General features: G+C 39.6%; 1 protein-coding gene across 7 annotated transcripts in view; it reads right to left on the bottom strand.

The window, feature by feature from the left end:
* Positions 1-1,685: 1,685 nt before the first annotated feature.
* Positions 1,686-25,000, bottom strand: part of LOC135195557 (ral guanine nucleotide dissociation stimulator-like) — a 271,022-nt gene continuing 247,707 nt past the window's right edge. For all 7 annotated transcript variants that reach the window (XM_064221834.1, XM_064221828.1, XM_064221829.1 and 4 more), the window contains 13 exons: positions 19,215-19,319; positions 18,327-18,595; positions 17,591-17,772; positions 17,300-17,445; positions 16,868-17,080; positions 16,377-16,487; positions 16,084-16,248; positions 15,461-15,601; positions 14,791-14,975; positions 14,373-14,502; positions 14,014-14,221; positions 13,598-13,732; positions 1,686-3,226 (listed from right to left, as the gene is read on the bottom strand). In XM_064221834.1, coding sequence (XP_064077904.1) covers positions 3,066-3,226; positions 13,598-13,732; positions 14,014-14,221; positions 14,373-14,502; positions 14,791-14,975; positions 15,461-15,601; positions 16,084-16,248; positions 16,377-16,487; positions 16,868-17,080; positions 17,300-17,445; positions 17,591-17,772; positions 18,327-18,595; positions 19,215-19,319 — 2,151 coding nt within the window. In that variant the 3' untranslated portion in view covers positions 1,686-3,065. The remainder of the gene's footprint in view (positions 3,227-13,597; positions 13,733-14,013; positions 14,222-14,372; positions 14,503-14,790; positions 14,976-15,460; positions 15,602-16,083; positions 16,249-16,376; positions 16,488-16,867; positions 17,081-17,299; positions 17,446-17,590; positions 17,773-18,326; positions 18,596-19,214; positions 19,320-25,000) is intronic.

The raw sequence follows: 25,000 nt of genomic DNA, 5'->3' as shown, positions 1-25,000 counted from the left end.
AATACCGTCTGTGTTGTAGCTGTCCTGGTCCTAATTTCAACCAGCAGGAAATGACAGGTTTAAGACACAAAAACCCTTCGAGAAATTTCGTCTGAACTTTCGGTATATATTGCTTTGTGGTCATGTTAAATAATATAATGATAATAAAAATAGCTATCCGTTAGCTTCCCATACAGTAAAAGGAAGTGTTTAACTACTGTATATCATAATAATAATAATAATAATAATAATAATAATAATAATAATAATAATAATAATAATAATAATAATAATAATAATAATAATAATAATACCTAATAATAATAATAATGCCTCTTGCCAAGTGTCACGAATGTTTATAAGCTCAGATAGGTTAAAGTATGTTAGGTTAGAATAGTGGCTGTGTCATGTATACTTGAAGAGGCAGGTGTTACCAAGCCCTTTTTTTAAAGCACTTTGATTGTAACCCTTCTCTAGGTTAGGCAGTGGGCTAAGATTAATAAGGGTAGTAGACTAGTTGTTGCCAAGTGACGGCTTTTGATAAAAAATATTCAAGGGAAAGAAGCAGTTTTCTTGGAAATAGAGAGATGAGAGAGAGAGGGGAATTGGCCTGATAGTATTATTGTCACTATCATCATCATCAGTTACTCTAACGCGTCTCTGGAGTCATTATAGAATTTCAAAGAGCATTTTCACATTCATTTTTAATGAAGGACAAAAATTGGAGCTAGGTAGAATGGATAGTAAAACCATCACTATCATCGGGTTCATTATCATCAGGTGCTTTAACGAGACCATTAGCCTATGTAGAATTTCAAAGGATTTTTTTGTAATGAAGGGGGAAAATGAAAATTGGAGCTTGGTAGAATTGAAAAAGTTGGACGTTTGCAGATACAGAATAAAGATAATGGCTGAAAACAGAAAGGACTGCAGATAGGGCCAAAGGGAAAAGAAATCTACAGGTATGTATCAGTATTGCATGACTAAGTTACCTGTTCAGCGACTTGCTGGAAATCAGACCTTAACAAACTCTTGCTCCCCTTGACAGAGTAGTGTACCTTAATTTACACTTTTCACTTTGTTCCTTTTAATTCTCCTTCATTGGTCATTGGTCGCTCATAATTAAATTCACTGCAGTGCCTTTTGGGTCATGATTTGTTAATTCCTTTTGCATTTCCATTCCGTTTCACAGAAATTTGATCATAATTCTTTCTTTCATTTTTTAAGACTATATTCCTGACAAATGCTGTTTGGGTTTGTGAAATTTCTTTGTGCAATATGGAGGTGCAGCATCTGTTTACTGATCATGTGTTTACCGTTAGGGGACCAAAGCCCCATCTCATTGTCTACTTTGGGATGGCCTGCCATTCTTGCTGCAAGGTGCAAGTGGTGTTTGGCAGATAATGATGTAAATATTGCTTTCCTCTAAAAAGTTGACTGAGATGGCGTTAGTTTTACAGATGAGAGGGATTACAGTTAATTCCTGGGCTGATAAGTTCTTGCTTCTTTACGGACACTTTAATAATAATCTAGGAGAGACCATATAATTAAAACTGTCATTGCATACATTCAGCACTCTGCAAAAAGATTGCATGTACTTTTAGTAAGAACCCTGTTAATCTTGATTTAGTTTGCATTGGTTCATCTGTATTTCATGATTGAAAACCACAAAATGTTTCAATAAAAAGGTTAAGAAAATAAATCTGTTACAAATTGTCTAGAAATGATAGACTGTATTTACAAAGGTAACAACAGAGAGTTTTTACAAGTATACAACATAACCTACAAATTATGTACATTCTCACAAGGATAGAATTTGAACTGTCAACAACTTTCAGTACGTTTTTTTGTATCTAAATAGAAGGTAATAAAATTTCTGTATAAATATACTTGGGTTTTTTGCTACCAAGGTACTAAACTCATTCATGTAGGCTTGAATGATGCGAAATAGAAAAATGGAGTTAGGTAATCAACCATTGAGAGAGCATTATCAGTGGTGACAAAAAACCAAAATAATATACCAGAAAAGGACGCCATTAAGGCTGGCGGATTGTACAGTATGAACGACCATTTTTCGAAAGAGATGAAAGGAGAGAAATTACCATAGATCAAATACTGTTATAAATGTGCACAATACTCCCATTTTTCTCTTATCACAAAATAATGGGAAATGTTTAAGTCTATATCACGTGTTGTTTGTCATGAATTAGCCTCGGACTCTAACTCAAGACAACGGCATCATGGTCTTAATGCTAAAAGAATGGTGCGAGAGAGAAATAAATAGAGTACAGTACATTCAAGAATGTGGTCAATGTACATATTCGTTGTTTACTCTTTGAGAGGAAGTAGAAAAACACAAATCACACAATTTCTCCAGAATCCACAATTAAAGCTTATTGCTGGAAACTTTTTCAAAGTCTAAAAATGAGAGTACATCTTATGGAAACAAACCATTTTGAGTATTATATAATAAAACAAGGTAAAATGTGGACAACATTCCTCCAGTAGCTATGATTACAACTCCCACTTAACATGTTGAGTACTTTATTAACGAACTGCTTGAGATACTTATTACATTCGTACATAAAAGAAAAACACACTGTCATTTCAAATTTTTACAACCAATACTGAAGTTCTTAAAGATGACCACCTTACACACACTTGGGTATTAATTACTATCAATAAATAGCAAATAAAAAAAAGCTTAATTCCATTCCATGAAATCGTTAGAAAGGATAAAAATGTCGAGAGTATACGTAAAAAGTTTTTCATCCATCGTTCATAAAAACTCACTCGGTGACATAGCAGCCCTTTTCAATTTCATGTATCATTACACTACACTTTTCCTTTTTCAGAGGAGCCTTCAAAGTTCAAGTTTCTCATTTGGGAAAGGTTGTATCACAAAGTATAAAGGAAGATATAGATGGGTCTCCTAAGCTTCGGAACATTTTGGTAAGTCAACGTGGAACGAAGAGTGGGGCAAATCACACAAGTTGGCTGCACAGGACTAGGAATGAAGAGTATCCTTGGAAGTGGATGGAATTCACAGTTGCCAGTGAAGGTATGCTTCAAATGTACAGTAACTATTAAGTGACCAGCAACTTTTTTCTTATTTTGTGATCCTTGGCTGGATTTCGACGAATGATGGTGTTCTCATCACCGTGCCGCCTTCTCCTCAAGACAAAATTAAGGTCATACTGAGTATTGATAGCGTAATATACATTAGCTGAAGCTGGCAACAACATTTCTGAAAAGATAATCATCATCAAAATGTGGACAAAGGTGTATTAGACTCATTTTTAATACTAATAATAATCAAGATATTTGTTTCCAGTTAGTTCATGTGAAAAATAAGAACAAAATGTTGTAGAACAATGGCATCTATGTTTGTGTTCATTAAGTGGGGTAGAAAGTAAGATCACATTTTTTTTTATTCTCTGTTTGGATGATCATACCAGTTTCAACCTTTACAATACTGTTCAAAGTTTGCCGTAAGAGCAAAAATACCCAGTAGTACATAATATAAATTGAAGAGGTGTCCTACTGTTCAAAGTTTGCAGTAAGAGCAAAAATACCTGATAGTACATAATATAAATTGAAGAGGTGCCCTAAACTGTATACGAGTAAGAAAAGGCTGGTTATGAATTTCAAAGGACTCATCCCCGATGATTGGTACACGAAGATATCCAAGGTATGTGGAAAGGAAGTTGTATTAGCACCTCTCAATCCCATTAACATTAGTGTCTCAACCCATTCCTCAGATTAGTGTGGCAAAACTGAACTTAGAAAGAACTACACCACTTTTAATCAGACCTGCTCCTTGAAAAGTAGCATGGAATTACACATCATGGGAACAATGCCAAAAGTAATTAGTTCCTAAGGAAGTACAAACCATTGCCTTTTGTGTACAAGTAGTATCCTTCAGGGTGAGATGGATCAGCTGTTAAAACTTGGTAACAAGTTAGTTAATTGGTGGTAAGAAAGTGATTGGGGGAAACCCCCCACTCAGCTGACTGCCAAAAACCTCTTTAATCTCTATTCTATTTAAGAGGTTTGTGATTTTCCAAGATGATCTGAACAAGAAGAGTAAACAATGGACGTGTAAAGGATGTAAATGTGTGCTGAAAAGTGAACAACAAAAGTTGTAAAACACTTGAGTGGAAACTTTGCCACTTTACTCCTTGGCAGTGCTGAACCAGATATACTGTAGATGTAGAACATATTAAAAAGTTCAAGTACTTTATTCATCCATTAACAGTAGGTGAATGATTTAATGGTATACCTAACAGACTGGAAATATATAATTTATATACCAAACTGAAATTAACAGATGGATGAGTATACTTAAAATGATATTGTTAAACTACAATAAAGTTTTGTACATACTTACCTGGCAGATATATACTTAGCTATAGTCTCCGACGTTCCGACAGAATTTCAAATCTCGCGGCACACGCGACAGGTAGGTCAGGTGGTCTACCTTACCCGCCGCTGGGTGGCGGGGAGTATGAACCAATCTATCTCTCCAGCCAGATTTTTTCTCTTTCACCTGTCTCCTGAGGGGAGGCTGGGTGGGCCATTAGACGTATATCTGCCAGGTAAGTATGTACAAAACTTTATTGTAGTTTAACAATATCATTTTTGTACATGAACTTCCCTGCCAGATATACTTAGCTGATTGGCACCCTTGGTGGAGGGTTAAGAGACAGCTAAAGTAATAAGGAGAGATAAGAAACAACTGATGTTGTAGGATATAAATAACCTTGGTTCTTACCTGTTCAGGCAGAAGACTTCATTGATATTATCTCTGAGTCTGCGTGTTGCCTGGAGAGCTACAGCTGGAGTGACGTGACCTGATGCTGAAAGACTCTCGGATCTACCACTGGGATATGTGATCCCTTGTGTGGTAGAATCCAAGTCGGATCCTGTTAAAGGGAGTTCGTCCCTATCTTAACAGTCCTAACCACTACTACTGCAAGGAGACCACCACTCATCAGACCACCTAACCAAACTACTAAAGATTAGTATTACGACCTAAAGAGATGCCTTCATGGCATCCTCTTTAAGGCAACCAACAACAACAAATACAAGGGGGAAAAATTTATACTACTAAACAGGATGAGTTTCCAGCTCCCTGCCCCAGCACTGAATCCGCAGATACGTACGGGCCCAAGGCGAAGCATTTTTCGTAAGTGATTCTCACATCACGTAAGTAGTGGTTCGCGAACACTGACTGACATCTCCAGAATGTTGTCTCCATCAGATTTCGCACGGACATATTCTTGTTGAAAGCAAGAGAAGTTGCTATGGCTCTTACTTCGTGTGCTTTCACTTTAAGAAGCCTAAGATGTTCTTCTCTGCAGGATCCGTGTGCTTCTTTGATGAGGCTTCTCAAGAAGAAGGACAATGCGTTCTTCGACAATGGACGAGTAGGCTCTTTTACTGAACACCACAGTACCTCTCGGTTGGCTTTCAGTTGCTCTGTCTTCTAAGGTAGTATTTCAACATTCTCACTGGCAAAGAGTTCTCTCGGTTTCTTCTCCTACCAAAGAAGATAACCAGAATCTCGAAGTTCTGGGCCATGGACTTGATGGGTTCTCATTCTTTGCAGAAAAAACCAGGAGGAAAAGAGCAAATGAGAGAGTCCTCCTTAAAACCCACATTACCATCAATCGCCTGAAGCTCACTCACTCTTCTGCGGAAGCTAGAGCCATCAAAAAACAGAGTCTTCCTGGTAAGGTCTCTGAATGAGGCTGAATTAGGGGGTTCAACCTAGAGGACCCAAGGAATTGAAGGACTACATCCAAATTCCAGCTAGGTGTCTTAGATACTGCATTTTCGTTGTATTAAACGACCTAATAAGGTCCTGTAGGTCCTTATCTTCCGATAAGTTTGAGCCCCTGTGGCCTGAAGACATTCGCCAACATACTACGATAGCCTTTATCGTCGAAACGACTAAGCCACATTCTTGTCTTAAGATAAAAAGAAGTCTGCGATTTGATTCACAGAGGTACTGGAAGAGGAAACGTTATTCCTCTTGCACCATCTTCTGAAGAAGCACATCCCACTTCGATTGGTACACTCGTAATAATGTGGAAGACCTTCTCGCTCTAGCGATTGCCTTAGCAGCTGCTGACGAAAAGCCTTTCGCTCTGACCAGTTTCTGGACAGTCTGAAGCCAGTCAGACTGAGAGCGGGGAGGTTTTTGTGGTACCTGTCGAAGTGGGGCTGTCTGAGTAGATCGCTCCTTAGAGGAAGCGATCTTGGAAAATCCACTAGCCATTCCAGCACCTCTGTGAACCAATCTTGTGCTGGCCAAAAGGGGAGCTATCAAAGTCATCCTCGCGAATCTGACTCTGCGAACTTTTTTAAAGTCAACCCCAGAATCTTGAAGGGGGAAACGCGTATACATCGAGTCCTTTCCAATCGGAGTAGGAGGGCGTCTATCCCTATTGCTCCTGGATCCGAGATGGGAGAGCAATACAGATCCAGTCTTTTGTTCTTGCAGTTGCAAACAGGTCTAAGAGAGGCCTGCGCCCCACAACTTCCAAAGGCTCTGGCAAACATCTTGGTGCAGAGTCCACTCTGTGGGAAGGACCTGATCTTTCCTGCTGAGGAGATCTGCCCTTACATTCCTTTCTCCCTGTACGAATCTGGTGAGAAGTTTTATCCCCCTTTCTTCTGTCCACAAAAGAAGATCTCTTGCTGTTTCCGTACAGAGAGAAGGAATGCGTCCCCCCTGTTTCCTGATGTATGCCAGAGCCGTGGTGTTGTCCGAGTTTATTTGCACAACTGCTCCTGTCACATCTGACTCGAACTCCTTCAGAGCAAGCCACACGGCTATTAGTTCTTTCCTGTTGATGTGCCAGGAAGACTGGGTCCCCCATCCAGGTTCCTGACACCTCCTTGGTTCCCAGAGTCGCCCCCCAACCTCCGTTTCCGACATCGGAGAACAACACCAGGCTGGGTTTCTGGGATTGAAGAGGCAGTCCCTGCGAGAACTTGTCGGGATCCGCCCACCATGCTAACCTCCTTGATTTGAAGAGTAATTGACAGGGAGAACTTCAAATCCTGAGAAGGACGACTCCAATTCCGATGAAGAAATTGGATTGGAGCGGTCTCAGGTGCAACCTTCCTAGGGAAACAAATTGCTCCAGTGAGGAGAGCGTCCCCAGCAGACTCATCCACTCCCTCACTGTGCATACTTCTTTCCCTAAGAAGGTTGTTGACTTTTTCGAGTCCCCTGGGCTATCCTCTCCTGTGACGGAAAGCCGAAAACTCAGAGAGTTCATCTGGATCCCAGATAAACGCACTCTTGAGCGGGAATCAGACTTGACTTCTGCAGATTGACCAGAAGTCCTAAGGAATAAGTCAAATCCAGGGTTTTCTTCAAGTCCTTCAGACAACGATCTCTGGAATTGGCCCTTATAAGCCAATCGTCGAGATAGAGCGAAATCCTCACCCCTTCCAGGTGAAGCCATTGTGCCACATTCCTCATGATGGCCGTAAAGACTTGGGGGGCCGTGGAGAGGCCAAAACACAGGGCCCTGAATTGGAAGATTCTTCCCCCCATCATGAATCTTAGAAACTTCCTCGAGGAAGGATGGATTGGTACGTGGAAGTAAGCGTCCTGTAAGTCCAAGGACACCATCCAGTCCCCTGGACGGAGTGCTGCTAACACCGAGGCAGTGGTCTCCATCGTGAACTTCTTCTTTTCGACGAAGAAGTTCAGGGCGCTTACATCCAACACCGGTCTCCATCCTCCTGAGGATTTTGGAACTAGGAACAGGCGGTTGTAAAAGCCTGCCGAAAGATGATCTGCCACTAGTTTCGATCGCCTCCTTTTCCAGCATCTGGTCTACCGCTAGTCGGAGGGCTTGATTCATGATGGGGGTCCCTGTATCTGGCCGTCAACTCCCTCGGGTATTCGTCAAGGGAGGCCTCGAAAAGAACGGGATTAGATAGCCCTTCCTCAAAATAGACAGGGTCCAGGCCATCTGCGTCTTTGCCGGGCCCAGACTTCTGCAAACTGTAAAAGCCTGGCGCCTACAGTTGTCTGAAGGACTTGAGTCTTACTTGGGAGGTTTGATTGACTTCGTAAAAGTCCTCCCTCTTCTGTTTGGTTTCCGACCTCTGAACGAAGAGGATCTAGAGGTAGATGCCCCTCGAAAGGGTTTCCTGAGAGGTCGGCTTAGCTTTCTTTGTCTTAGTCTGGAAGGTAGGGGCGCGTGGCTTCCTTGCAGACTGTGCTAGAAGGTCCTGCGGTAGCTTTGGCAGAGAGAGCCTTCGAAATGTCTTGAACCAGGTGTTTAGGAAACAGCTGTGTAGAGAGCGGGGCAAAAAGCAAAGACGATCTCTGAGCATGTGAGACCGAGTTTTGTTAAAAATGAGCAAAATACTGATCTTTTCTTCAAGACCCCTGCTCCAAACAGTGAAGCTATTTCGCTGGCCCCATCTCTCACCGATTTATCCATACAGGATAAGACACAATTCAAATCCTCCGGAGAAAACGTGTCCGGTCCTTGAGTTTTCTGGCTAGGACTCCGAGGGCCAATCGAGAAAGTTGAAACTTCCAAGACTCTAAGAAAAAATGCCTTTTAGAATGTGATCCATTTCATTCATTGCCCACGTTGTTCTGGCCGAATTCAAAGCTGATCTTCTAGTGGCGTCTACTAGTGCCGAAAAAATCTGCGTCAGCTGAAGACGGAAGGCCCAGTCCCAAGGGTTCTCCTGTCTCATACCAAATCCTGTCCTTCCTGAAAGCTTCGACGGAGGGAAGGCAAACATTGTTTTCCCCGCTTCCTCTTTAGTACGCATCCATGAACCGAAACTCTTGAGCGCTTTCTTCATAGAAAGAGTCGGCTTCATTCTCACACACGAAGATCCTTTCGTTGCTTTCGCTGTGGAGAACAACGAGTGTGGAGAAGGAGGAGCAGTAGGGCTCAAAGACTCTCCGAACTCCTGAAGGAGAAGTTCTGTGAGCTTCTTGTACGAAGAAACTGTTGCCGATGTATTAGTTTTCTTCCTCAGAGGCTTCCTGGTCTTCTTGAGGAGGAGAACTGGATGAGGATCCTTATGAGAATCCTTAGATGATTTCCTAGCTGGGGTACAGTGCGATGAAGGAGACAAACGTCTTGAATGAGAGAAGATTCCAAAGTAGAAAGGCGTACAGGAGGAACGACGAGTTGTAAAAGAAGGGCGCTTATCCGAAAATTCTTGTCTAAACTCGCATTCTCTAGAAAGACCACGTCTATCCCTAGGGAAACTACGAGAGGGAGAGCGCCTGCTAGATCCTGGCGCCGATCGCGAGGAGAGCGGCTACTAGGCGCCGAGCGCCTATCTGTTACAGGGCGCTTAGAGGAATCCTGGCGCCTACCAAGCGGCGAAACGTTGCTAAAAATAGGGCGCCTTTCAGGAGCAGGGCGCTCGAGAGGCTCTTGATGCCTACGAAGCGGGAGAGCGGCTGCTACGCTCCGAGCGCTTAAACGGAACAGGGCGTTCGGCGAGATCTTGGTCCTTACCGAGGGGAGAACGTCTGTAAGGCTCCGAGCGCCTAACAGAAGCAGGGCGCTTGAGGCGTTCTTGACTTCTAGCAAGAGGAGACCGAGAGGAGTTAGGGAGTCTCGAGAAACGAAGAGCGCCTACTAGGAGAACGAAGCAAACGAGGATCAAGGTGTCTTTCTCCAGGAGAACATCTACTAAAAGAATGACGCTTACCAGGAGCAGGGCTCCTACTAGACTCTTGATGTCTTACAGGGGAGGAGCGAACTCCATGCGATGAGCGCCTACCAGTCACGTTATCCGACGCCCGACTACAGTAGTCGGAAGGAGAAGTGCGCCTACTTCCAGAAGGGCATTCCCTAGGTTCTCTGAGAAGACGAGGAGAAGAAAGAAGAGACGGCGAAGACGAACCAAGTCTTCTATGACCTGAGCGACTCTCTCTTCTTGCACGAACTCTAGAAGAAGGAGAAACAGAAGGGCTGAGCGTCTACCCGAGGCAGGAATCCGATTTGAGGAAATATCTTCATAGTCCAAGGAGCGCCTATCCGTCGAATGGCGTCTCGACACCTCCGAGCGGGAGTGGGTGTTCCTCTCGTGAAATGTTACGATGAGTAGAGAAATCCTCAAAGAAGGAGAACGCCGATTGCAAGGAGAGCGCTCTTCCGACGAAACGCGCCTCGATCTCTTGATCGGGAGAGACAAATCCTTCCTTCTACGCGATCTCGATGCCAAGGAGTCCGCCAAGGCTGTGATCTGAGCTTGTAGGCCCGCTAGTACTGCGAGAAGGAGAGTCCCCAGGATCTTTCTTCCGAAGCAAGCTCAGCGCGAGGCGCGGGAGAAGGAGGGCGATCACCGGATCTCCTAGGCTTCTTTGCTTGCAAGGAAGCTACATCAGAAAAGTCTTCTGGGCTGGACGCTAACGTACTGAAGAGCCTCCGCAGCCCTCTTCAACGGGCGTGACGCCTCCTTAGAGCTCCACCCACGCTTCGGCGAAGGAGAAGAGGATGACGAAAAACACTGGCGAAGAATATTCTTCTTCTTACGATCCAAGGCAGCCTGGGAGCGAACTTCAGGATCTGCCGAGGGGACGCCTGACCGGTGGGGGCTCTCCCTAGCCCTCCTGCGGCTTTCGACTTTCCTCCTCCACTGGAACTGGGAGTCTGGAAGAGGTCTAGGCCTGGAGGCACTAAGGAGCCGGTCAGACGCACCCTCCACATCACTGGGTACACTGCACTTATCATCACTGACACTCTTACCTTGCTCGGTACGAAGATTCTTGTCTTCCTTAGAACACAAGGAAGCTTTTGAGGCCGCCGCCTCCGAAGACGAATCTACGGTCTTCGGTGCGGGGAGCAGGAGCTGAGACCTGGGAGGAAGGTTCTAAAACTACATTAATGTTAGTTTCATTCTCACTCATTCTCGACCTGCTCGAGCTCCTTGAAGAAGCTTTACGTACCCTATCCCTTTCAAGTTTCCTAATATAAGAAGACAAAGAGCCTTATATTCATCTTCGTTCAAAACCTCACACTCTTGACACGGGTTACTAAACGAACATTCATTCCCCCTACATTTAACACAGAAAGTGTGAGGGTCCACCGCAGCTTTCGGTAACCTCACCTTACATCCATCGTCACACATACTCTAAACAAACCGGAGTTTTGGAACAGAATCAAAATCAGACATTCTACAGGAAAATCCAGCGCAAAGTCAATAACGGTCCACAATAAGCGTATGCCAAGCCAACATAGAGCGAATACGTCACCAAATGTTCAAATCAATCTCCAGGCAAGCGAGAAATGAAGAATATATCGAAGAAACGACAACAGTTGTTATCGCTTCAGCGACAGAAAAAAATCTGGCTGGAGAGATAGATTGGTTTCATACTCCCAGCCACCCAGCGGCGGGTAAGGTAGACCACCTGACCTACCTGTCGCGTGTGCCGCGAGATTTGAAATTCTGTCGGAACGTCGGAGACTATAGCTAAGTATATATCTGGCAGGGAAGTTCATGTACAAAACTGCCATACATTATCTACATATATATGTATAGCTATTTTGTGGGTTTCAGCTCTAATCATGTTATATGTTCACTCTTGTTTTTCAATTTTTACTTCAAAAATTTGCATATAATCAACCTTTCAAACTTCACTGTATGTTGTAAAAATAGAAACATATCAAGTGCTTTCTTTTGCAGACTGTGGACGTGAGAGCAGAACTGTGAAGACAAGAGAACAACAGATGGGTGGAGAACCAGACACTTTATAAGTTAGAAGATCCATTTTTTATTGCTCACAACAACGAGAAACATAAGTAGCCTTAAATGCCAATGGGAAGGATACAAACATTTAGAGACCCTACTTGTACATTATGAAAAATAGATATTGTTATTAGAGTGCATGAAAAGTGTACACAATAAATGATGTTTCATGTAAAACAACAGCTATTATACAAGTATTACATTACCAAAGACAAAGTTACACTACTTTAATAGAAGGCTAACAGCACTCACTTTAGCTAGACCAATGTGTTATAATTTTTAGTTCCTATAAAATAATTATGTAAAAAAAAAAAGGACACACCACTGTGCTGTTTAGAATATCACCTGACTAATATACCTCCCATCAGTGGCAATGTTTTGTGTGTAATAATTTCCCTCCCTACTGTAATGACATTAACTTAATTATTTTGCATTGCTTTAGACTTTTTGCCCATTAAAGTAAATTTTTGTTACTTTTGTCCAGTTTTGTGCATGTATGTCTCTTTGAAGGCTAGACTTGGGTCTTTTCCTCCCCTCAAATGGGTGTTGTAATTTAGTACTAGATACATCACCCACGAAAGTTTTTATCTTTTCATGTTTGATGGTACTTTGGCTGTTCCTCGCCCATTTGTTTTCATCTCCGCTAGTGATGTGGGGCTGTTTTGAGTGAAATGCGGTTAGTTGATGGCTCCCTTTAGAGAGGTTTTCAGTGCCAATACTATTCTCAGGTTGCTTGTGACAATTTGCTGTATCAATTTGAAGACATCCTCAACGTTTTGCCGCTGGTGGCATCTTGGGGGTGCTGTTCCTTGCCACCCCTCTTCCTTGCATTATGTATTTTTGGAGGCAAGCCTGCCCATCATCTGCCCTTGCTTTCAGCTTACTGAACCTCTGGAGTCAATAGGGGCCTCCCAGGGGCAGAGAAAAAGGTTAGATCCCAGCCCCTGTTTGATTGTTACCATCATTCTTACCCTAAAAGATGCCCTGTGTTGTGTGCCTATTTGTGGCACGGTGAAATCTGTCACAAGAGACAACGCTTCGCTTTGTGGTGATAAGGTACAACTTTATATCCGCCATAGTATTGGAGGGATTATGGTTAATGTTTTTTTAAACTGATTGTATGTTTAATTGGTATTCAAGTTTGTAAATTAATTACTATCACACTGACCCTGTGTATGTTGTTTCCATCACCATCACAGTCCTTACTCTTTTACTAAAGTGTGCTAGGTAGCTAGGTGTGTGTGTTTTTGGCATTGTAATTGTGTATTTTTCTTCCCTAAAATACAGTCTTCAAGGGATTTCTTTGAAATTTTAAGGTACTTGTAATAAATAATTAAAATGTTTAGTGTTTAGTTTGTCTGTATCTTTCCCTTTGAGAAAATACTTCTCATTATCATAGTGGTAAGGGCCTTAAGGTAGATAGCAGAATTTCTGAACTCGCCATCATCTCTTAGGGTTTATTACACTACCTATGTAAAGTTTGATATTTATATTTGTAATAAGTATCCAAATAATTATGTTTTTATGGTATATATCTTTTTAATCAACGGTTCTTAATGTGTTGATGAGAATATTTTTATACAAGAAGTCCCATACTAGTTACCTGACACACACTGCTATTCAATTCCATCATGCGTAAAACACAATAAATTGTTACTACCTTGATATTTTAACCTGGGATGAACTCAGCTAAAAAGACTATTTTATTATTATCTAAATTCTCCCCACAAAATTTCATAGTACTGTACTGTATACAATGAATGGCTTTACCGTATCAGGCTGCTAATTTCATAGCTTTATGAACCAAATCCAGACTAATGGTGATACATTATGCTAAATGCACGACTGTTACAATACTTACCACCATCAGGAAGAAATTGTGCCAACGTGTAGTCTTCTGGGTTGCCTTCAAACCCATGCTTTTCCATTGCTTTCCTTATTACAGAGATCGTTCGCTCAGAGTTACTGAGCATGATACTCTTGTACAGGTTAACTCCTGCAAAACAAAGTATATTGGTTTTATATCTTATCATATTTCATCGTGGTACTTTATTATAGTGGGCTAATATGAAAAAAATCCAGTATGTCACATGCATACACTATTTACATTATACTACGTTACCTCGCATAATACAAAACAATACTACTCTATTTTAATTACAGTACAAAATAAAGCATTAGTCGTACAGGAGTGCTTGATATTCCAAAATATTATATAATAACTAGGCATAATCAGAACGTGTTAAACCACTCGCAAAGAAAAAAAAAGACCCTTACCATCTACTTCATGAGCACTGCTTTCTATAGAAACTCTGATTATGTAGAAATCAGGGGTAATGTAAGGTGAGGGTGTAGGCTGTTGCTGCTGGACTTGCTGGGGAGTACCTGTCTGCCGTTCAGGTGTACGGCCTGAGGCAGTGGTACCTCCAGAATTTACGGACACATCCAGTGATGGTAAAGAGGAGCTGCTTGATGATGTGGACATCTGGAAAAATTAAAATAGTGATTATTATGAAAAACTTCGTTATATTAGCACTTTGATCACATGAAAATTTCAGCCTTATCTAACCACCAAAGTTTTAAACCTGTATATTAAGTCTGAATTAATTAGCTTAAACAAAATGTTGAAAACCAACCTTTCTTTCCAAAGAACAAGAATCATTATGACTCAGCGGGGTGTTGATGGAGTCATTATCGAAGAAGAACTGACTACTTGAGGATCCACTCGATGTGCTTGCAATGCTGTCGTTCTTTCTGTGACCAAACCTGAAATATCAAAATTGTTTAAACTTCAAAATGCACACATTCCATAAGAATACTTTGTTTCTGAGACAAATACAAATGAACTTTACATCCTGCAAACTGTGAATATGGTTTATAGTCTGTATTTTCTTTTAACTACCTTTACAAAGTCCATCACATAGTGACAAGTCAAATGTTTTACATATTAATTTAACTTCTAAAGAACTTTGTGTTGCTTTTATTCAGTGCTGATAACCTGCCCTACTTTTTCCAAATTATTTCAAGAGAAATAAAGTTCTAACTAAGACATACTGAGCTCTTTTCCTCATTTTGCTTTCTCTTGTAGATGAAGGAGCTGAGGATCCTTGAGGCTCAATTTGACAAGAAAGTCTCCAGGCTTCTTTGTCGTCCAAAACTAATACAGAGTCCCACCATCGTTCAAATCTCTCGTCTCTCTCCATCTGGTATGCATTTGCTGCACCTTGCAGCAACCGAATCTGTTGGTTACAGTGCTATTGTAATTAATCCATAAAAGGTACAAATATTTTACAAAATTTTTATGGCTTCAAGACTTTTTAAATTTACAGGCCATTTATAAATTAGTCTTTTACATGTGCATGATACAATAAACATGGTAAAATTCTTGTTGAAATGTATTAAATTGACATAACTTAAAAAGATCAACAGTAGCTGAAAATGTATTTTTCATATACACGACGAAGACAGGATGAATTACAAACAGTATAAGCAGCAGTAATGAAATAAAAATGTACTGTCTGCTAAATTTCTCTATTACTGTACACTAAAATCAATAAAGGTGAATTTTTGCATCATTCAGCATTCATGAAAGCCTGGTGTCTATTTTTCCTAATGAACATACTTCACTACTATATGATGCTACATCACTTAAATTATTAACTACAATATAAAATACAGTTTACGTATTTATACTTTAAGTAACCAGCAATATGAAAGTACATACCTGTGCCAAAACCTCAAACTCCTTCCTTTTTTTATCGAAGTTGATGAGCCCATTTGCAACAGTGTCTGGAATAGCTGTATCTATCATAGTGAGATCAGTCAGGAATGTGCCAAGATAGGGAATAGTTCCATAACTCACAGCCTGGAAATTAAAAACAAAATGGTAATTATTTTAAAGTAAAGGACCTGAATATGCCCATGCTTCCTACATGAATCATGGTCATCGGCAAATATCTAATTTTATGATTCATTTGTATTACAAAAAATTATGGCTGCCATCACCAGACGTCAAGAAATCAGAGACTAGAGTAAAAATATGCAAAATTCTCATATAATCTCTTGGAAAACTATCAGCATTTCTTAAGGAAGTTTTGATATTCATTTTCTTTGCAAGTATGAAACAAATAGGGGCAAAAGGTATGGCTGAACCACAGTTTGCAAGCAGTAAATTTAAATTTTTAATTGGGAACCAATGCTTGTGCCTGGGCAACCTTCACGTTGAGTAACTTGCTGTCAAAGGGCCAAGACTTGCAAATGGCGCATCAGTAGCTCTTAAGGGAAATCAGTAATAGAAGCACAAACTCAATTCATTTCACTGATGCAAACACTAATCTCAATACTTACCAAAGGATTAACAGCTAATTTCTCCAGTGCTTTGTGAAGATGTCTGTCATTTGCATGTACGGTTTCTGCATGCTTAGCTGTGCCTTCCTTCATTAGCAACTCGCGTTGGTAGAGTTGGTTATTCTCTTCACTGAATATCCTAGCTAACTCCTCAAACAGTTCAGCCTGAAAAATGAGATACTTTGTAAAGAGTGCTGGCATTTTGTGAGGTGCATATTGTGTCACAATGCTTTCAACAGACAAAGCATTTTGTCTCATCAACATTTATAGGTATCAAATAGAAATTAAAGTACCTTGTCCTTTATCACAGCTCCCCAAGTCTTTTTTAATCTATAAATGGGGTTAGACTGTAGTCCGGAAATTATTGCTTTGAGGGAGGAGAAGTTTTTGTGCATTCTTAATTCCTGTAAAAAATAAGATAAATACATTATAGTAGTGTTTCTGTATCATGCATAATACGTTTGCATACTCTACTACTGTGTTTAAGCTTATGAGTTTCCAAATTTACCTCAAAAACAAAAAATAAAGCGACAACGATCCTTCAAAGATAATAAAGATATTCTTTCATATATTATGCAGTAATGAGCATTTTTCTTAACATCTACAAGGAAATTGTCAGTCCTCTCTATAAATCAAAATCATAATGAAGATATCTTCATTTTTTCTGGTAATACTATCTCTAATAATAATAAAAAGGAACCATATCAACTAGGATTTCAAAGGATACCTCCAAAGTGAAAACCATTTTGATAGTTCCTCTACAAAAGAAACATCAGCCATTTACCTGAGCAATGTCAATCCATTTTACTATGAGTCTTGCTCTTTGTGACGGCTTGAGTTCTGTGTCTACAAGGATGGTGGACTGTACCCGGAAGCTCACTGCATTGAACTGGTCAACCGTGGCTGTGACAGTAGCTGCAGAGTCACCTCGACCCCGGTCACGCCGAGACCAAACTGACCCTAAACACTGATGGGCTATTACATTCTTGAAGAGAACCTGGAAATAAGCATTAATGTCATTACTAAACTCTGGGTTTTTTTCCATATGTTGTATTGTATTTTTCCACTGTATTACATGTACATATTCCTGAAAGGAGTGATTCATGCTCCTAAAAATTAATAAAAAGGAGGTTCTTAACATAAACACTGATAAAATCAACTTAATGCTTATCTGTACTGTACAGCTGATAACTATATTTGTATTTTGTGTTCTTACAGTGTCCATCCGAGTTAGCTGCTGCGCGAAAGTCGACTCAGAGATATCCAGGAATTCGTAAGGCTGATGGTCACCGTTCTTCATGGGGGAGGAGGAATGCACTCTTATCTCTTCGCAGGATAATATTCTCTCCAGCATGGGTGACCCTGCAAGAAATTTGCTTTACAAGGAAAGTGTCCTATACATTATACTTAAGCAAATTCTGATTAAAGAGAATCTTGTATGACCTTTACTTAGCTGTTTTTTTTTTTTTTCAGTATGTATACCAGAGAAATTTTGAAGTTGAATTACCTTTGATATCTTCTTCCCTCCTCATCTTCTCCAGCTTGTAGCCCACTTTGATGTGCAAGTCTGAGCCAGGGAGATGCACCCTTGTGAACTCCCTCAGCTGCTGTAGGCAGGAGAACATGGGGGGATCTCTGAAGTCCTCTGGGTAAGCGTCCAGCCATACTTGTAGGGTCAGTCTGAGAGCTCTGTAAGTAGAGGGTAAGAGTGAGGGTACTGTATCTCAATAATGATTAAAGCAGTCTCAAGATACTGGTTAAAACTGCTGATGTGTATATTTGCTATAATAACTGCTATAATATATGAAAGGTAAACAAGTGACTTATTATTTTATTGTTGCCAAGATATATCTATAAATAATACGCAAGAATCACAACACACTTGTGATATCTTCACTGCAGGTTGGCCATAATGAGGAGGAAATAAAACTGAGTACCAAGTGCTTTTGTGAAGTTGTTAGACGTTTCCAGGATATAAAATGCATAATTACACTAAAGTTCCATGTGCATTGTTTTTCATTTGCTGCTCTGTGGCGAACTAACATATTTTTGACAACTATAAGTTAAAATATCATCACAGTGCAGCTAGACTTATAATTGTTTTTTTTTGTCATATTTTCCTCAGTTGTTGATGTTTTTCCTGTCATTCACTACTAAATACAAATTACCAAACAACATAATGTTACAAATATAATACTATTTACAATAAAGCTAAAAAAAGCTCATCATCGAAGTTAACTTACTTTTTGTGGTCTTCACGCAGATGCTTCTGAACGTTAACCTTATTACTACTTGAGTCAAGGGCGAGGTAGCGGTCGAGGATGAGGTTGAGAACTTGTCTGGTGGAGGAGAAGGTGCGGTAGGTTGCCAGGAAAACATTCACGAAGGTCGACTCCAGTTCCCCACTGTCCGAGGCCAGGGACTCGATCAGTTTCTCGAGGGTCCCCGCCTTCAGGAACTTCACCCGAACCGTCTCCCACTCCAAGTGAGAGATTTCATCATCGTCAGACTCCTGAAGGAAAACAATTAATTAATAAAAATAATGGAAACCTGTCATCCTTTATTATATGGTCAAGCTTTGGGTTTCTCTTCTCACTTTTGTTTTTCCTTATTCCAGTTTCTAGGTTCATTGATGCTTGCTTATATGGCCTGTTGTTGATTGAAAGTGTATCATTTACTATAAATATGTGATTAAGTATGTTTTGATACCTGTTAACTATTTAAAACTAATTTGGAAATCTATTACCTTTTTACATTTTGTCAATTAACTCAATAAAAATCTGTTTTTATTAGTGAAAAATATATTATTCAAAACCTATTGTTGCTTTAAATACCATATATCAAAACCATTTCCACATGACTTATTTCATAGATACGAAACATTTTTAATTTCCGGTATAAAAGTAAAGTATATATATATATATTTTAAATTCTTGAACCATCATGAATAATCATAAATATTAATTGACCATTTGAAATTTACTTGAGTATTGGGTACAAAGACAACTACCTGGTAGTAGTAGTAGTAGTAGTAGGTGGGATATGCCTCTGAAACGGCTCCTACTCTATAGCATAAATATTCTCTCTCTCTCTCTCTCTCTCTCTCTCTCCTCTCTCTCTCTCTCTCTCACCTGAGTAATGCTTCTCGAAGGGTGGTGATATCGGACTTTCTTCAGGTACACGGTGTATATGGCGCCTTCGGATTTTTCCTCGCCCCACAATCGCCATGTTGGCGCCTGGAAAGAAAGGAAGGAATTGTGTTAATATTCTAGTCTCACATTCTTCTTCATAGTTTAAAGAATGAAAACATACCTCATTCTTCTTATGGTTAAAATTCAGCACACTTTCCTAAACGTTCTTTTTGGAAAAATGCTAACATTTTTCGAGACAAAGTAAGACATTTGTTGTGTCCTCATTCAGTTTTGAAATTTGTTATGGTTACTCGACACAAAACTATACTCTGTTTTTTTTCATCTGTCCATCTGCCTGTGATGTTTTTGTATGGTAACACTGCGTCCCGCGCTTTAGATAGTTACATTCAGCTCACATTCAACAATTATAATAATATCCTATTTCGAATATTAACGGTGTAATTCGCATACAGTAAATTATTAAAACACTTTTCAATCGCAAATGCACACCCAGATATCCTTTTATTTAACCTAACACTTACACACAGCGTAACTAATTTATTTACCGGGACGCAGTGTTACCATACACAAACACCATAGGCAGATGGACAGATGAAAAAAAACAGAGTATAGGTCTAGTTTGGAGAGAACGGTCATGGGAAATGTCTGCCAAGATGAATGACATTATTACTGCTTCCCACATGTTTTTATAACGCTAACAACCAGCATTACGTAAAGAAATGTTTACCTGACCATTGACCAAGACTTTCACCAGCAATAAATATAAGAGTACAATATTGGAGTAAAACCACACAAGCTACGATACTCGAAGATTTCGCCTTCATTTCAAATAAGGAGTTATATTTTTGTTAAACTCCTCATGTACCCTAAGTTAAGGGCGTCTATTATTGGGTCATAATATTTTGTGCACGTCACGAATAATGAATAAATGCTAATAACGACGGAAGTACACGGCAGATATGTCAACATTTCGTTGTTTGATAATCGGCCATTCATAAAAATATGCAGATGGCTTCTTCTGAGTTTGCTGATGTTCATGAATTAGTCTGCACTTGCAACTGCACGAGCTCTTGCACTAAGCAGCCATCATCATCATCATCATCATCATCACTGACGTAATCAAATCATGGTTTTCCTCTACCGAGCCGTCTCTCAGACGGGCTCTTTCTCTCCCTTAAAAAGATAACAATACAGACAAAACAAAATCCTACACAATAGATAAACGGTTCGTTCCTTTCACATTAACTCTCGACTCCCCCCCCCCCTCCCCTCCCCTAATGTCTGCTTTTCCTCATACACTTAGGGGGTGAGGTCATAGAGATCAAGGTAAAGAGGGCAAGGATCCTTCTTGCCTATTTACCCGAGAGCCCTCTTCCACCAACATTGTATAGGTAGTACTACTTTGACCTTGCCCCTGGTTCCTTGGTCTAGGTTACGCTGGCTTATGCCAGCAAAGGCCTTTGCCCTAAGGTAGTCCTACGGTTAGTAAGGTGTCAAAGGGTGTATGAAGCTTCTTTTGGACCTCAGGACTTCGACAAACCAACAAGGGCGGCCCCACTTCTAGGCCGATGAACGTTCATAGTACTAATCTCTGTGCTTTTGTTGAGTACCCTAGGATACACGTACCTTGCAAATTGCTATTAAAATTAAACGCTAAATGCTGACTAAGCTTCAATTCAAAGAAACACGAAGAACAGAATGTTTAATTAACGAACACACTTGCAATCCCCATTATATTATTGTTTAGATAAAAGCACACAAATGAATACATTCAGTATATCAAGTTGGACTTCGCATAGGCCTAAACCTACTTACTTACTACGAGTCCAAATTCATGCTCTCGGGTCATATTCCAAAATATATCAAACCACTTGTGGTGAAACTGATGTCAGTGACCATTAAACTACAAAATAAAGCCTCTTTTTATGGCTGTAGCCAATTTTATACTGACAATTCAAGTTGCTAACATTACATCATTTTTTTTTCTTTTATTAAGAAACATTACTTTACAAAATTATATTTTACAATTTTGTATATACATTATAAGATCTATGTATAATATAAAAGTATTACAATTTTATTATTTTTCTAAATATGTTTTTAAATGAGAAACATACTGATTCGTGAGAATTTTGTTAACATTAGACTTAAATCCTATAATATTTACATTAAATGTATTTAACAGTCTATTCTTTATACATTTAATAATTTGCTGGTCAGTACTTATTCCCAAATATCTTGCCATCCATATACTTGAAATTAAATCCGCTATTATTACCATTGATGTATTTTCATCCCTTTTTGAGTTCGCTTCAAAATCTAGTTTTAAAATCCTTAACCTGCTATTAGTTTTTAATTTACAACATTTTCTAAGCAATTCGAATACCCAGGACAACAAATTCTTAATCAAAGGACAGAAATATACCATATGCATATTAGTTTCTATGCTTTATCGTGGCTAAAGGCTACAATAACCTCGAGAATTCCCGCTAGGCTCAGCATAACTGCTTACTAGTAGTTTGTGCGTGACCTTCACTCGATTACCTTTTCAGTTATGATGTAATGAGGTTAACAGACACTCAAATAAGCTCGAGAGAGCACATGACCTCATTGGAAGTCGCATATGTGACATACACGTTACAATAATGGCTTCTTAAGCAAGCCTACTCATCTATATACCCACTGAGCTCGAAAGGAAAAAATGACATACCCCAATAATACCTACAATTAACTCATGATGCACATTCAAAGTCAGTTCACATATGCTCTGTTATACCTGTATTAACAGTCACGTCTCTCATGAGTCTGTTTTATGTTGCAATATCATGCAACGTGTGCATTAGCAATGTAAAACCTATAGTGCTAATCTGGCAGCTACATAATACTAGGAATGATATTACGTCAGCATTTTAATAAATGCCTTGTAGTTGTATGATTCCTTTCGGTGTCCTAGTATGCAATGTCACATAAGATTTGCTTTTCATTACTGTAGATTGAGATGGCCTTATGCCAGCATTGGTCAGATTGGTAGATTTTTCCTCTTAATATTAGCTGGATTTTCCTGATAGGAGACTCATAAACAGACATGGCCTAAAGGTTGGGTTTCAACAGATGCAATCAAGGAAAATTGAGAGAGAGAGAGAGAGAGAGAGAGAGAGAGAGAGAGAGAAGAGAGAGAGAGAGAGAGCAAATCAAGGGATAAACACTATTGGCCTAAATGCGCCAAAAGAGACGTTCAATTTGCAGTGTTACCTAAACACCATAAAATAGGCTACTTGTTCTCATAAAGTACATCTAAGAAATATTTAATCTCAATTATTACTTGCAAGACCAAAATAACTTGTGAAAAACTGAACATCTTGCTAACAGCAGACAACACAACCAAAGAAAAATAATAATGACACAGGGACTACGAGACCCATCTCCCACGTAGGCGTGAGAGGAGCAGAGGTTTGAAATGTCATACCCAAAGTGCGATGTATTGTAACCAACAGACTAAACAACGGATTCCCAGTGACTGACTCAAAGGCAGTACACTCGTGCATTAATCCGTCTTGGCGGCAACATTTGTCAACGGCTTGCGTGCCCTTCCACATTTAACAGTTCGGAGTCCTTTCGTTGGCACTACTGGTAGATGCTTACCACCTTCGCTCCTAGTGCTAAACGCTGTATTAAAACGACTCTTTAGTAGTTTTAAGTAATACTATCACTCCTAGTACTACTAACTGGATCAAATGGACTCGTCCATTGTTTGAAGTAATGCTATCATTCCTAGTACTAACTGGATCAAAACGACTCTTTATTAGTTTGAAGTAATACTATCATTCCTAGTACTACTAATTGAAAAGAGACTCGTCCATTGTTTGAAGTAATGCTATAATTCCTAGTACTACTGACTGGATCTAAGCAACTTGTCCGAGGTTTGAAGTAATACGATCATTCCTGGTACTACTAACTGGATCAAAGCGACTCGTCCATAGTGTGAAGTAATACTATCACTCCAAGTACTAACTGGACCAAAACGAATTGCCAATAGCTTTAAATACTATCACTCTTAGTACTAACCGTGCCAAAACGACTCGTCAGCAGTTTTAACACTTATCACTCCTAGTACTAACTGGAAACAACTGAGTTTTCTCAAGTTTCTTTCTGTTGTTCAATATGTTTTAGTAACTAGACTTGCTGAAATTATTTATAATACCCAAGATATTAAAATTATATAAAATCTTATCTGTATACGGAGATATAAAAATGACCTTTTCTATGGGTTTTTGCCGTTGTGAAACATCTCTGCAAAATTCGCCGACTGGTTTTTCTTTAAAACAGTATCACAAGAAATTTAAGTATATTGATCTATAAAAAATTATGACTATATATTTGTTGATTTTGTACATAGATTACATATATATATTGTATATGTATTGAATTGTAAAATGAACTTTTAAATGTATTTTTTTTAGAGAGAGAGAGAGAGAGAGAGAGAGAGAGAGAGAGAGAGAGAGAGAGAGAGAGAGAGAGAGAGAGAGAGAGAGAGAAATGCTTTAGAATTATTCACTGCTGCTACAACTGCATACAAAAATCTTTTTAAAATCAACTAAAATACACAAATATTGCGTAACAAACATTTAAATAGCGTCAGGAGTTAATTTTTAATAACACCTAGTAATCCACAACGAGGAAATACCAGATTTATTAACTTCAATAATCAATTTCATCAAGTATCCACATTCAAAATTAACTTGACAACAGTTAAAAAAGAATCACGGGTTCTCTACTTTAAATAAAACACGGGGAACAGGGTCAACGTCCTTGCTTAGTGAAAAACGAAAATGATCTTTACAGAAGCTTGTTACTGACCCAGCGCCACTTTCGCAGCCAGTGGCAATGGGTGGCAATGAGTACAAAGGATTACTGGAGAGAATCAGCTGTTAATCAAGTTAAAATCTACGTATATCTTTACATGTAGACTAAGTATACTATATACGTATTCTATACAATAATTGATATGCATGTTTCCTTTACCCAACTTATTTATTTAATAAATAAATGGGGAATGTTGGTGAATTAGCAACAAAACGAGTTAAACACTTTCTGGTACAAATTTCTTTTCAGAGCAAGGAAGTAATCCCTGTCTAAACAGTTCTGGGATTAACGTGGAAAAAAGTATAAAAGAAATAAAGATATAAAGACAAGAATCAAGTCGTAGTAACACCCACACTCTGCCAAAAGGTGGTGAATCAGTAACAGCTTATGTCTGGCGTTGGTCTGCTGTGTACTAGCTAGTATACGTTCCTTTGCCTAGATACAAGGAATTGGCGCCAATCTACATCTAGAACTAGACATATCCAGTTATATATTTCACTCAATACCCAAAGGTAACCACACATTCCACAGCGCAGAGTTGACACCCCCGATGCTCTCTCTCTCTCTCTCTCTTAGTACGAGTTACGCAGAAACATAAGCCTATAAAATTTCTTCGTCAAAAGTTATACAAGTTTCCCCCAAGCGAAGAACATGCTAAATCACACTCACACACAGACACACGCACGAACACATCACACACGAGTCACATCAATTCTAAAGGCATTAAAGAGAGAGAGAGAGAGAGAATTAGCATTCCGAACTTCTCGGTCTAAATAGAAGCGATGCATCATTCCGCCATCGATTTCATGCAAGTGCATATCTAAGTTAAGGCGTCAATGTCATGTCACCGATTTTGCACATTCCTTTCGCAACGGCGTGGGATTGCACGATCCTCCTCCTCC

This window comes from Macrobrachium nipponense, chromosome 16 (genome assembly GCF_015104395.2).
Source record: "Macrobrachium nipponense isolate FS-2020 chromosome 16, ASM1510439v2, whole genome shotgun sequence".
In the NCBI taxonomy this organism is placed as follows: domain Eukaryota; kingdom Metazoa; phylum Arthropoda; class Malacostraca; order Decapoda; family Palaemonidae; genus Macrobrachium; species Macrobrachium nipponense.
The sequence above is the reverse complement of the archived record's forward strand: the minus strand, read 5'-3'. Positions and strand labels throughout refer to the sequence as shown.